We start from the raw sequence: 13,064 nt of genomic DNA, 5'->3' as shown, positions 1-13,064 counted from the left end.
TTAGGAAGAAAGCTCCCTGTGATATTGGTGCTACTCATTGGCTCCTTGGTTTCTCCCCACAGTACTTAAGTCTTTCATAAATTCTTTCATTTCTGACTCTATTGTTCCTCTTCACTGTTGTTTTTCTTGTTTGCCTAGGCATTGCACTTCCTTTCTGCTTTAGGTTAGTATGCTTATATATTTGAGGGGTAGCTGTGCTGTAAGAGAGTGACTGCTAGCATTGGACCCAGAAGGCCTGGGTTTAAATCCAGATAGTCCACTTACTACCTGTTGATTAACTGACAAAACCTCAGTTTGCTTACATGGAAAATAAGGAGGATGACCTCTTCCTCTGTTCTAGGTGGTTGGGAAGTTCAATGGAAATTGGATATGAGAGGTCTTCATCCACTGAAGAAATTTAAAGGTGTCCAGGGTTATGATCACTAAGTTCCTTCAGGCAGGCTCTGTATCTTGAGTATGTGAGCCTAGTATCTCATGTGTAGTAAGCACCCAGCAAATGTATACTGACTGAATGCATGAGTAGATTACCACCAGGCCTGTTCTTATGACGTACTCAGTAAAATATAGGCACCAGTCTAGCCAGAAGCTGTGGTGATTTCAGTGGGATGTATCAGGAGTCACAACATGGGCTGGAAGCAAACGGACTGAGAATTCTAATCTCTTTGCTCCCTTTATAAAGAATCATTCACCTCCAAATCCCAGTTTCCTTCTTTGGATAGGAGGAAGTTTCCTTTTCTGTGCTCTCTTCTGGCAGGTAAAAAGATTACCTGCCTCCTTGGAATGCTGAGGGCAGTTACCTAGCCATGAAGAGAAGGAGCATGAACACCTGAAAAATAGGTTCCAGAAGTATGCACACATGACTATTATAACTGAAGAGATTGTTTTTTGAAATAACGGCTTCTCCCAGAATTCAGTTATTATGAGGGACAGTGTGTTTCTTGCCATGGGATTAGACTAGAGATCAGAGAAGTAAGAAATAACTCCTACCTCTGAAGAAAAAGGGGGTCTAACACCCTTTCAAGAGCAACCAACTGCTAAAATCTACCACCCAGAGTTTCACAATTATCAAGAGATTCTGTGAGGGATTAAAAAAGCTTCTGGCTGCAGTATATGGACGGGCTTTAAAAATATAACACACTGGGGAATAATAAGGCAAGGTGGAGTGAGATAATGGACTCAGAAGATCTTGCAAGTGACACAGAAATTTCATGTTAATCATTGTTTCATAAAATGCACATGCTATAAATAAGCAGCCACAGGGCACTATAGACCAGCAATGGCAAATTCTTGACATGGCTCCCAAATTGGGCTCTAATAAGAGACTTGGGTGGGCATCAACTGAAATGAGTTACAGAGCTAAATTACTTATTCTGCAGGCCTGTGGTCTAGTCTTGTGATGAGGAGGACCAGAATTAAGCCAGCAAATGTGTAAAGACAAAGAATCATGGGGAAATATATGGTAGATTCATAACTCAACTGGCCACCTGGGCCTTACTTTCTATGAGACAGAGAGTTTTTCCATAACGCTTAGTACCAGATCGTCCCCAAAGCTCTTCCTCTTTACCATCTGGGGTATATGTGGCATCCATCAAAACTCATTCATATATATTTTATAGTTATCCACATGGTTACAGTACAAAAGTCTAAAAAGAAAATGTGTAGAATATTTTCAACTTCTCCTCTGCGTATTGCAAGGGTGAGTGATCAGCAAGATCATCAGAACAAAAGTATCCTCTTGTAGCATTCCTAGATTTGTTTATTTTTCTCCTGTTTAGTGAAAAAAGTTCAGGACCTAGATGCCACCAGACCAGGCATTCTAGGCAAGCAAGGGGAACAAACTTTGACTGGCCAACTCAGAAGAATGTTTAAAATTAGATAATCTAGAGAGTTGCTAAGACACCAGGAGACCAGAAAGAGCAAAATTTACTATGCAGATTTGTAAGCACAGGAGCAAGAGTCAACAAACTACAATTCACCAGCCAAATCCAATGTGCTGCTTGTCTTTGTGTGGCTCAAGAACTGAGAATGATTTTTACATTTTAAATGGTTGGAAAAAATAAAAAAAATATTATTTAAAGGCATGTGAAAATTAAATGAAATATAAATTTCAGTGCCCATAAAGTTTTACTGTAGTACAGCTAAACCCATTAGTTTTGTCTAGGTTTGCTTTCATGCTACAAAGGCAGAGTTGAATAGTACAGTCAGAGACCATATAGGCCACAAAGTCTAAAATATTTACTATCTGGCCCTTTATAGAAAAAAGTTTGCTGACCCACTAATCTAAAGTCTGGCTATGATATTTAAGAACACCAGAGACAGATAAAAGATAATAGGAGCTTTGTGAAAAAACCTCTAGGACGCGTGCAATCAGGATCAGTCAACTTCTTGGCCAAAGATACCTGATTAAGGCTCTGTTGAAGTTGCAAGTAGATCCTCCTAGCAGAGTTAACTTGCCCTTGGGAAATGTTCCTCCGAAAGTCAGGGAGTGAAGGGGACACTGATATGCACCAAAAACTCTCTGCAAGACTCCAAACAAGAAGTAACATTCAATTCCACATGAGTTGAGGTGGGAAAGAGTAGATTTAAAGGACAGAAAGAGTTCAATAAGGGTTCACTTACATTTCTTCCCTCACAAAAACCTGGGGCAAGAGAAAGAATCAAAGCCATACTTATATAAAATTTGCCAAGGATACTAAATTGGGACATATTGTAAACATCAGTGAGGATGGTGTAATTCTTTGAGTTCAGAATGTAAACTACAGTTTCAATTTTATGATGTGTACCAAACAGTGCTCCATGTGTACAAAACAAATGGATGTACAATCTCCAATGTTTTACTAGAAAATGTCTGAAAAATAGTAAATTCTTGAGCACATAATGCACATGATGAATTAATTAACCCTCTTTGAAACATGATGAGGTAGAGATGAGGATTCATATCCTGATTTTCCAGATGAGAAAATGGAAAAGAAAGGAAGTTATCCAGCCATGGTCATAATGCTGGGAGAAGAGGGAATCTCAGAGTCCTGACTTTTAACCCAGCCCATCCACAGTGCACTCTCTCAGCTGGCTCTATCCCCATCTGAAGATTGATTTTTTTAAGAGAATGGGAGCTAGGATTCACCATCTTCTAGGAAGGCAACACCAAACATGCATACAGGTATAAATGCATGTGTGTTTGCTGAAATTAACAGTGATGGTGTTTGGAACTTGTAGAATTGTCACAAAAAGTGTAAGCTGAAAAGGCATTTTAAAAGTATCTAGTTTAACTCCCTTATTTTACAGACAGGGAACACTGAGGTCCAAAGGGGGAAATTTTCTTATCCAATGTCACACAACTAAACCCCCTCTGAGCCCCTACCCTGCTCATGGATATCACCTTCCTTTGACTTCCTGGTCTTTTTGATAGCATCTAACATGCCTTCCCCTTTCACCTCCCCACTCATCCCACCCACCCACCACTAACTGATTCTCTACATGCCCGTTTCAAACCCACAGATCATCCACTCAAATGCGCTTACACACACACACACATACACAAACACATTCTTTCACTAAGTTCCCATCAAGCAAGATTTTAGTGGTTTTTACCCCCTTGACCTATTACCATTATTTTTTAATCTCAAAATATTCAGATCCTTCCCTGACTAGCCTCACCATCACCCCAAACTTCCAGCATTACTGACAACGAGAAAATGTGGGGCTCTCTTCTCTTCTTCCTCCTCAACAGGAAAACCTGGCTAGATTACAATCGACTCTGTGCTGAGCCTTGCACCAATGACAGCATTAAAGCTTCATGGTTTATGAACTACCAAAGCTAGAAATGGATTTCTGTCTGACGTGCCAGGCTTTTAAGTCTTGTACCTGTGCCCAGTCCAGAGATTTCTGAAACCATGAATAAAGTGGTAATCAACACTCTGAATACTCCATCTGAGCTTACTGACAACGACAAATGAGGAAGAAAAGATTTGTGCTCCCACTCCCTCCAAGACAGGTGGAATTCCAAGTTTCAACAAGGCAGATTCACAATCACCTTCAGAAAGGCCATTTGGGCAATAAAGACACATTGTAAAAAAAAAAATCAATAAATGTTCTCTGCAGGTAATAAGACAGCCCTTTGCCTTCAAATAGAGATAATAATGGCAGTAAACTCCAGCTACCAAGCTTTACAGATGGGAGGTGAAAGAAAACACCAATATTTTTTTTTTGCTTTGTTTCATGTTTTTTCTTAAACCACATTCTCCTGTCCCTCAAAGGGCTCAGGACTGGAATCTGGGGTTCACATTCCAAAGGAACCAATGGGCTCCATAGTTTTGCAATGAATCCACTGGAGATTTTAATATTTCAAGCAGTTAAGAGCATTTGGCTCCATGAGTTCATAGAGTCTCATTTTCTCAAATAAAATATCACCAAGTTTCCCTAACAAGTGATTCTAGGGACTGAAGAATTTTGAGACCTTGCTGGATTTCCAAGTGCTCAGTAATATGAGTGATTACCCCTCCCCCCAGCTTCCTTGTTCTCAAATAGTCCAAGATCCACATAATAGCAGAGCTCCTCCCAGACAGCCCTGCCAGCTGCCCTTCTGCCTGCCTCCCTCCTTCAGCCTTAACTTCCTCAGAAAGCTCCCATGTGGAATAGTTATGACAGCAAAATCTTCTCTTTCACAATATGGTTGATCATTCCCACTGTTTTCCAAAAGCAACAATATCATGACCCAGATTTGTAAAACCCAAAGGCAGCATCAAATACAATCTAATCTATCTGACTATTGAATTTGCTTTTTGCTTGTTTTCTTGAACTCTTTTCCCATCTAATAAGGCTGCTATTACTGTGGTGCTTGGGCTTACTGACACATTAGCTCTAGATGGGTGCTGTGGTTCATTCTCTGCTCTATAGATAGGGCCTACCCGATGACAGGGTATGGGGAAGAGACAGGTTCTCACTGGAGAAGTTGGGGTGATCTGAAGTCTTTGGAGCTACTCCTCATTTCCTTTTCTGACAGCCATTCTTTTGTGAGTACTCTTAAGAAAGGAAGACACTGCTCTCTGTCTCTTTCCAAACTGCCTACGCCTAGGCACTGGTGCCCTGGACTTCATACTGCCCAGTGTAAGCAGTAGCAATGCGTCACTCAAGGCTATGGGTGGAACATGCAGCATATTTTCATTAATACTAAATGTTAGCTGTCTCCTTGTTGCCTGGGGGACTGGAAGAAAACAAAATAGCTTTCCATTTTATAGGTATTCCTGCCATCTGGCTAAAATGGTGAAAAGATAATCATCATTCCAATTGGCTATCAACAGGGAGGCCAGTTAAAGGGCACACACTTTCTACCTTTTCTCTAGATGCCAAGAACTCTGTGGTGCTTCTGCTGTCCTCTGGTGGGTGTCATCATATTCCTGCTGAAAGGTGTGGCCTATATACCTACCACTTTCAAGACTGTCCTCAGGGATTGTAGCCTTTATATAAGGAAAAGCTGTCTGTTTTGATTCTGACTTGGAACTCAAAACTTCTAGGCCAGTGGGAAGGAAGAAAAAGGTCTTGGCAGGAAGTACTTCCTTTGTGGAAAGTGGAGGCAGGAGTAAATAGTGGTGTTTAGCAACTGGGTCTGCTCCCAGAGCAGAGCATCTCTGTCTAGAAACTGTTCATCAGCATCCCTTTGAGAAGAAAGCCCTTAGTACAGGATGTGGAATGAAGTGGATGGGTAGGAGGCTTAAGCCCAGGGAGATTGGGAAGGAAGGAGGCACTAGTATATATAGGAGGTCTGGAAGTGTGAGTTCCTGCTGTAAGATGCAGCCTGAGCACCTCTGGGGGCTAAGCAGACATTAATTGTTTTAAGCTAAATAATACTAAGGAGCCAGGGTTTGAGCCCACTTAGCCAAATATAAGATGCAACTTAGCTTATGGTTCTGGACCAATGGACAGGGCCTGAGGGCAAGTCTCTGGAGAGAATAAAAATGTTTCATCACTTTGGGTCCTTATCTACCTAGGAGCTATTAATGCAAAGAGGCCCCAAGGATGCAGCAACAGGAGGGAGCAGGTGCATAGACTGATGGTCTGCTGAACAGTGAGAACACTTCCTTTCTGGGGCCGAGGCCAGGAAGCCTTCACGAAGGAACAGTTTCGTATTCACCACAGAGAACAGGCTGGGGATTCGGTTGGGGTTTCTCCACTTCTAACCTCTCTAATAAGGACAATTTTTTCCCTCACTAGGCAGGAGAATGGAACACAAGCAAGGAGGAAATTAAATCTTTTCAAATCATTAATTTTTCTTTCATTCCTAGGACCCACCAAGCTCCAATCACCAGCTGGGACCACCTTCATTGCCTACATTGCCTATACTACCAAGGCTGCCAAAGCCAGGGGACCAGCAAGTATGAAAACTGACTTTTTTTAAGGCTCTTAGGTTCTTTGAACCAGCCCTGCCAGTTACCTTGTCTCAGAGATGATAAAATCCTGGGTCCTGATAGACTGGTGTCTCTTTTTAGAAGATAAAGGAGAAAGGGAAACAGAAGTTAGTGTCCAAGACCCTTTACCTTCAGCGGCTCTTTTAAAGAAGACTTTGCAGCTTCCACAAGTGAGAGCTCCATAGTGACAGCCAGAAGCTTCATCCCCACAAATCAGGCAGGTCTTCTGGGGTGGAAAGTAATAGTCGATGGGCAGAACATGGTCCCTGGTAGTCTCCAAACTGAAAAGACCGAAGAAGAACAATGCAACACATGTCAGTACTTGACAGAAACAGGAGGGTAGAAGTCTGAAGTCTTCAGCAGTAAAGTGCACGTGTAAATTATTATTTATTGCTTAACTGAGTCAGGGTGAAGCTGAATTTTCCTTGGACTTCTCCTAGGGATTATGTTTGTAGGGTTTCCTGTCATATGGACAGAGCCCTTTTGGATCCTGTGAAAGCATGTGAGAAGTTCTCTGGAATCAGCCAATCCCATGGGCTATGTCTACATGAGGGAAGGATGAAGGCAGAAACCTGAGGTTAAGGTCTTTAACTTAAGTTGGTGGTCAGGAAACAATTTCAGAGTAACTAAATGGTATGAACTTAGCCCTAAGACCTTACCTTATCCAAAGGGAGACCTATGGCAAAACCAGACTAAGCATCAAAGCACTTTGATGTGCTTTGCTCTAGTTCTCTGAGCCTCACTCTCATCTGTAAGTAGGAATAATTATCACCCATCTTACTGAGCTACTTGTGTGAGTGGAGGTATGAATTAAACAAAAATATAAAAAGCTCTTGAAATGAATACAGAAGTGAGGGATCATGATTAGTATTATCATACCAGTCTTCTTTGGTCTTTTTTCCATTCCCTCACTTTCTTTAGGAGTCTATCTAGATCACATGGAAATCCCCCACCCACATTCTATAACATAAAGTAGCAGAATCCCTATGCCAGATTTTATTGTGTAATGATGCACAATGATGCTGGAAATCTTTCAGGCAACCATCTCAACACTTAGCCATTTGAATACTCAGGTTCCTTGGGCTAGGATGGAGCTTCACAGGTCACCTAGTTTAACTGCCTATCTCCAAGAGGATCTGTGTCTGTGTCCTTCCAAGTGAACTGAAGGAGAGGGCCAGAAAGCCAATCCTAAAACCTTAATGGAAAGGTAGCTCTTAGTCTCCCATGGTAATTAACTCAAATTTAAACAAATGGAACATGGTTCGTACTACCCAAAGGTCAAATTTTTCTCTTCTATGTCCTATGTCTAATCATTAAACAAAATGTTAAGTGACTTCTTGGGTAAATCTGCCACAGATAGGTGATAACTGCATATTCTCTCATCCACAGGAATGCAGCCACCATTTTTATGAATACTTCTTTCTTACTAAGCAAAGAAGGAAGGAAAATAAGCCTGTTCACTGTGTTGGGTGATTTCAACTCCTCAAAACAATTTTGTGAGACATTTTTTTCTCATTATTATATCAGATGAAGAAAGTCAGACTCAGAGAAGGAAAGCTCAAAACTATTTGACCCAAGCCCAGGACTCTCTAACTCCAAATCTAACACAGTTTCCATTATCCTATTGTCTTCTCAGTACTCACCTTCACTTTCTACCCATGGCTCTTTGGTTATCATACTCAGCACAGTCATCAGAATCCCAAAAGAGTATGAAAGGTTATCCTCCTCTCAGTGCTCAGTGAGCAGCCCTGGCAGGGCAAGAGCAAAGAAGGCTTTCACTCAGGCTACACTTGACAAGCACTTTATCTCTAAGACACAAATATTAGCTTTTATTCACATCCCAAGTACAACAGAAAGCACTCAGAAAGTTCTCCTCATATGCAAACCCAGCAGCCGATTATGGCGGCCTATCTCTTCTCCCCATAATCCTTCCCTTTCCTACCTTAACCGGAAAGCCAGCAGGAGTCTGTCCACCAAACCAAGACTAAGAGGGCCACAAGTTCCACAGGAAAAGGGCTCACTTTCCATAAACAAATGGGCCAGGAGCTAAGAATGTCATTCCTTTGGCTAAAAATGTCATTTCCTTGGGTAAAAATTGTGCCCCCATCCTCATTCATGAAACAAGGAGAAGATGCAGAGGGTTTTTGTTGTTGTTTATTTGTTTGTTTTTAAGTGTCTTCATCTTCTTCTTACATTTTATGACTTCTGTAACTAATACAGTTAAAATCTAAAGGACATGTATTAAGGCACTTTATGTGCCAAGCTATTTCATATATATCATCTCATTTAATCTTTATAACAACCCTACCAGGTAGTTCTGTATCATCACTATATTGTAGGAGAGGAAGCTGATGCTCAGGAAAATTAAGTAAACTTGTTCAAGATCACTCCTCTAGTAAGTGGAAATGCCAGGTTACCATCCGAGGTAAGTCTGACTACAAAGTGTGGATTTGTAACCAATGGCTAACCATGTTATGAGACTGAAGGTCTAGATTAGATAGGTTGATTCAACTCAACTAGTATCACCTGGCCCTATGGACCAGGTACAGGGCTAAGTGCTGGGGATATAGTGATGATCAAGATATTATCCTTGCCTCTAAGCAACTTGCTATTTAGTAGAGAAGAAAGACAGGAAGCAAAGAACTGTAAAATAACATAGTAGATGATATAATCAAGTAGAGTGCATATTGCTACAAATGAGAAAGTACCTCAAAGACAGAAATGCATTTTGACAGGTATAAAGGTATATATGTGTATATATGAATGAGATGATGATGGTAATGCCAGTAATTATTATTATATGATTGAAGAGTAAATATTAGATAAACAAAATGAGAACCTGCATAAAGTAAATAAGTGGTCTTTTTGGAAAGAGCCTTTAAAAATAGAAATTTTCATCCATACTAAAATTTAAAATATAACACAAATTATTTAAAAAAATCTAATTAATCAAATTTATAATCAATACTTAAAGACTGAAGAAAGTCATCATTTTATTTATTAGATATGAATTTAATAAAATACACTTCACACAAAAATAACTATAAAGGAGGTGGAAGAGTAGGAGAAGTAATGAAGGCAATTTTAGAATTTGAATTTTTCCTAATTACAACCCACTTTGGCTAGAGGCCTGAGATATTTCCTGACCTTACCAGGCCAGTCTCTCTCTACCTCCTCTCTCTGGCAAAATGATTTGGACAGGATTCCCACTGACCCTGGCCTAGTGTGAACAAAGGGCACATTGCAGTGACTCATGGACTGATTGATCTTCTAGCACTGGAAATGAGAATTACAACTGCAGTCCCTCTCCCAGGTTCGCATTCTAGAGAAACTTGTGCACATTTGTACCAGGAAGCATATGCAGAAATGGACATACCAGCTTTGTTTATAGAAGCAGAAATGATAAACATCCACTGAGAGGAGAAAGGATAAATTATATCATACTCATTCAATAAAGTACAATTCAGCAATGACAAGGAACGGAATATATCTACAAATAGGTGAATCTCACAAGCTAATGTTGCATAAAAGACAATTCATGATAGCATACATACAATATGATTCCATTACATAGAATTTGAAAAGAAAGAAAAGTAAACAATATGTAATTTGGGAATATATATGTGAAAAGACATAAAAATGCCAGGGAGTGATAAACCCCAAATATAGGACAGTGGTTATCCCTGAGGGGAAGCTGTGGGGTAATAATATAAGGAAGGGAGATACAAACTGATTTATGCATTCATTAAAAAAAATATTTATTAAGCACCTGCTACATATCTGGCACCATTCTAGGTCCTGGGGTTAGTTAAACTAGTGAACAAAAAATAGTGTTAATGTTCTCGTTCCTTAATCAGGGCTCATGAGTGTTTGTTTTATTATTATTATGCTGTATAAGTAACTTGCATGTTACTTGTATTTTGTATGGTTATAACAGAACACAATAAAAAAAATTAAAAGAAAAACCTCAGAAGTTTCTAACATCTCCCTACATAACATTCTAACTGCAAGCACAGCAAAGGTTTGCTTTGAGAATAAGTAAGTGCAGAATTTGCATGCAACATTGTGTTTTTTACCACCTCCCCTGTGTTATGTGCTCACTTATTATTCCAATGCTGGGCATTCAGTTTTATGAAGTCTGAAGCAAAAGCCCTGCCACATAGCATGGAAATTTTCCAAACAAGAACATGACTTGCTATTCTCCAATGGTTTCACAATTAATTAAATGAAAGTGGTTTACTAGAAGCTATAGGCTTACAAACGCCAGCTCAACTATGAGGAAGTTGGGTTCAGAAACCCTTGGCACCCAGCTGTAATCTCAGTCTCTCTCTCTCTCTCCCCTGATCTCTCTCTGTCTCTCAGACTTGAGGATACTTTAGATACCTTAAGGGGTCTGGCTAATTTAAGCAAGTCCCTCAGTGATTGTGGAACCAGGATGAAATGTAAAAGTCACAGACCAGTTTTCCCTGTTTGGGAGAGAATATAAACTCAGCAGGGCTTTTGAGCCAGCCAGACCTGGGTTAATATCTTGCCTCTACCACTGAACCTTGGGCCCAGCAATTAGGCTCTCTGAGATCAACTTGCCTTGTCTGGAGAGTGGGGATATTTTCTACCCTTGAGGGCTTTTGTGAGAACTACATTGAATAACAAATGTTAAGCCCTTCCCTCTATGCCTGCCACATGGTAGCTGCATTATAAGTCTAGGATGCCATTACCTTTTGTCTTACCATAAAAAAGGGAAATGTCTTATAGTCTTAAAATAGAAAAGACCATCCTTCTTGGCTACATAGTATTCTTAGGGAAAGGTAAATATAGGTGGAGAGAGAAGGAAAAAAGGCTAGATGTGTAAAAGTATATCATTTTTATACATACCTCTGTACTTTTCAAACAAGAAGGGATTTAGGAAACCACCAAACATCTTTACAGAGCATCATATTTTTCCTGATGTTGAGTAATTTAAAAAATATTTTTATTAATCACATTGTGGAATATAATGAAGACTTTACATGAATTTTTAAGATAAAAATCAAAGAGTTCAAAGTTATTTTCTCCTCATAGATCACTTGTGCCTACTTCTTTGGGGGTATAAAGGATATTTCAGTAGAAAAATTGGCAAAGTAATGACATAAGACTTGTAGCTACTTTTCCCCTGACAGCCTGAGATTCTAAATTTGATAACTGTCTGTCCAAGAAGACAATCATGTTTTCTTTTAAAAGTATTACCCGAGCTTATGTCATGTCTCTCCAATTCTCTTTAATGACGCCTTTTGTTGAAGTGGGAAGGTATACAGGTACAACATCTGGTTTTCATGGTCATCTCTGCCACTTTCTAACAGAATGACCTTGAACAAGTCATTTTACCTAAATTTCTTCACATGCAAAATGCATAAAGAAATATAGAACTCACAAGACTGCTATGAAGATTCAGTGAGATTCTGGAGGTAAAGCAGCTCACACCATTGCTAAGAAGTGAGTTGGGATTTTGAGAGAGATGGTCTTGAATCTATGGAAAGTATTACCATCTTAACAATACTAAATCTTCTCACATCAGGACCCAACTCCACACACCAGCTAGTCAGCACCAGCACCAGACTCCTGGGGTCACAGAGGCAGCTGCACGAGGGCCCAGCCCTCCCCATCCACAGACCAGCACCAGCCCTGGGACCCAACAGGATCTGAAGCCAGCTATACCAGGGCCAAGCCCCACCCACCAGGGGGCTGGCATCAGCCCCAGGAACCCTTGGGCCACACAGCCAGCTGACTCAGGACCCGGCCCCACCCACCATCAAGCCAGCAGCCACTGCACAAGGGAGGGCCTGGCAGCCAAACAGGCTGGGAACCAACCCCACCTACCAGCATTCCCACAGTAGTCAGCCCTGCCACAAAAGAAGGGCACATGCATGTACAAGGGGGCACCATCAGAGCATATATCTCTGGTGAACAGAGGGCAGTGTGCTGCTGGGCCTCATAGAACATCCTCTATATAACGTCACTTCTCCAAGACTGTGAAACGTAACTGATCTGCCTAATAAGTAGAAAGAAAAACAGAAAATTAGGCAAAATGAGGAGACAGAGGACTATATTCCAAACAAAGGAACAGGACAAAACCTCAGAAAATGAACTAAATGAAATGGAGATATGCAATATATCCAATAAAGAGTTCAAGTTAATGATCATAAGGGTGCTCAATGAACTTGGGAGAAGAATGGATGAACAGAATTTTAACAAGGAGATAGAAATTATAAGAACCAAACAGAACTGAAGAATACAATAATTGAAATAAAAAATATACTAGAAGGAATCAACCATAGATAAGGTGATACAGAGGAATGGATCAGCAAACTGGAATACAGAGTAGTGGAAATCACCCAGGCTGAAGAGAAAAAATAATTTAAATGAGAACAGTTTAAGAGACATATGGGACAACATCAAGTGTACTACCATTCACATTATAGGGATCCCAGAAGGAGAAAAAAGAGGGAAAGGGGCAGATAACTTATTTGAAGAAATAATACCTGAAAACTTCCCTAACCAGGGAAAAGAAACAGACATCAAGGTCCAGAAAGCACAAAGAGTCCCAAACAAGATGAACCCCAAAAGGTCCACACCAAGACAGACAAATAAAAATGGCAATAGTTAAAGAGAATCTTAAAAGCAGCA

The 13,064-nt window shown here is 40.3% G+C and overlaps 1 protein-coding gene and 1 long non-coding RNA gene across 3 annotated transcripts in view; one reads left to right on the top strand and one right to left on the bottom strand.

The window, feature by feature from the left end:
- The window catches only part of LOC309620433, a 479,238-nt gene that overhangs the window by 369,909 nt on the left and 96,265 nt on the right, over positions 1 to 13,064 (top strand). The gene's annotated exons all lie outside the window — the stretch shown is intronic.
- The window catches only part of AR (androgen receptor), a 175,341-nt gene that overhangs the window by 72,033 nt on the left and 90,244 nt on the right, over positions 1 to 13,064 (bottom strand). For both annotated transcript variants that reach the window (XM_082376577.1, XM_082376578.1), the window contains exon 2: positions 6,534 to 6,685. In XM_082376577.1, the coding sequence (XP_082232703.1) occupies positions 6,534 to 6,685 (152 nt within the window). The remainder of the gene's footprint in view (positions 1 to 6,533; positions 6,686 to 13,064) is intronic.

Source organism: Balaenoptera borealis (assembly GCF_965194805.1).
Source record: "Balaenoptera borealis genome assembly, chromosome: X".
Lineage (NCBI taxonomy): Eukaryota > Metazoa > Chordata > Mammalia > Artiodactyla > Balaenopteridae > Balaenoptera > Balaenoptera borealis.
This window is presented reverse-complemented; position numbering and strand designations above follow the sequence as displayed.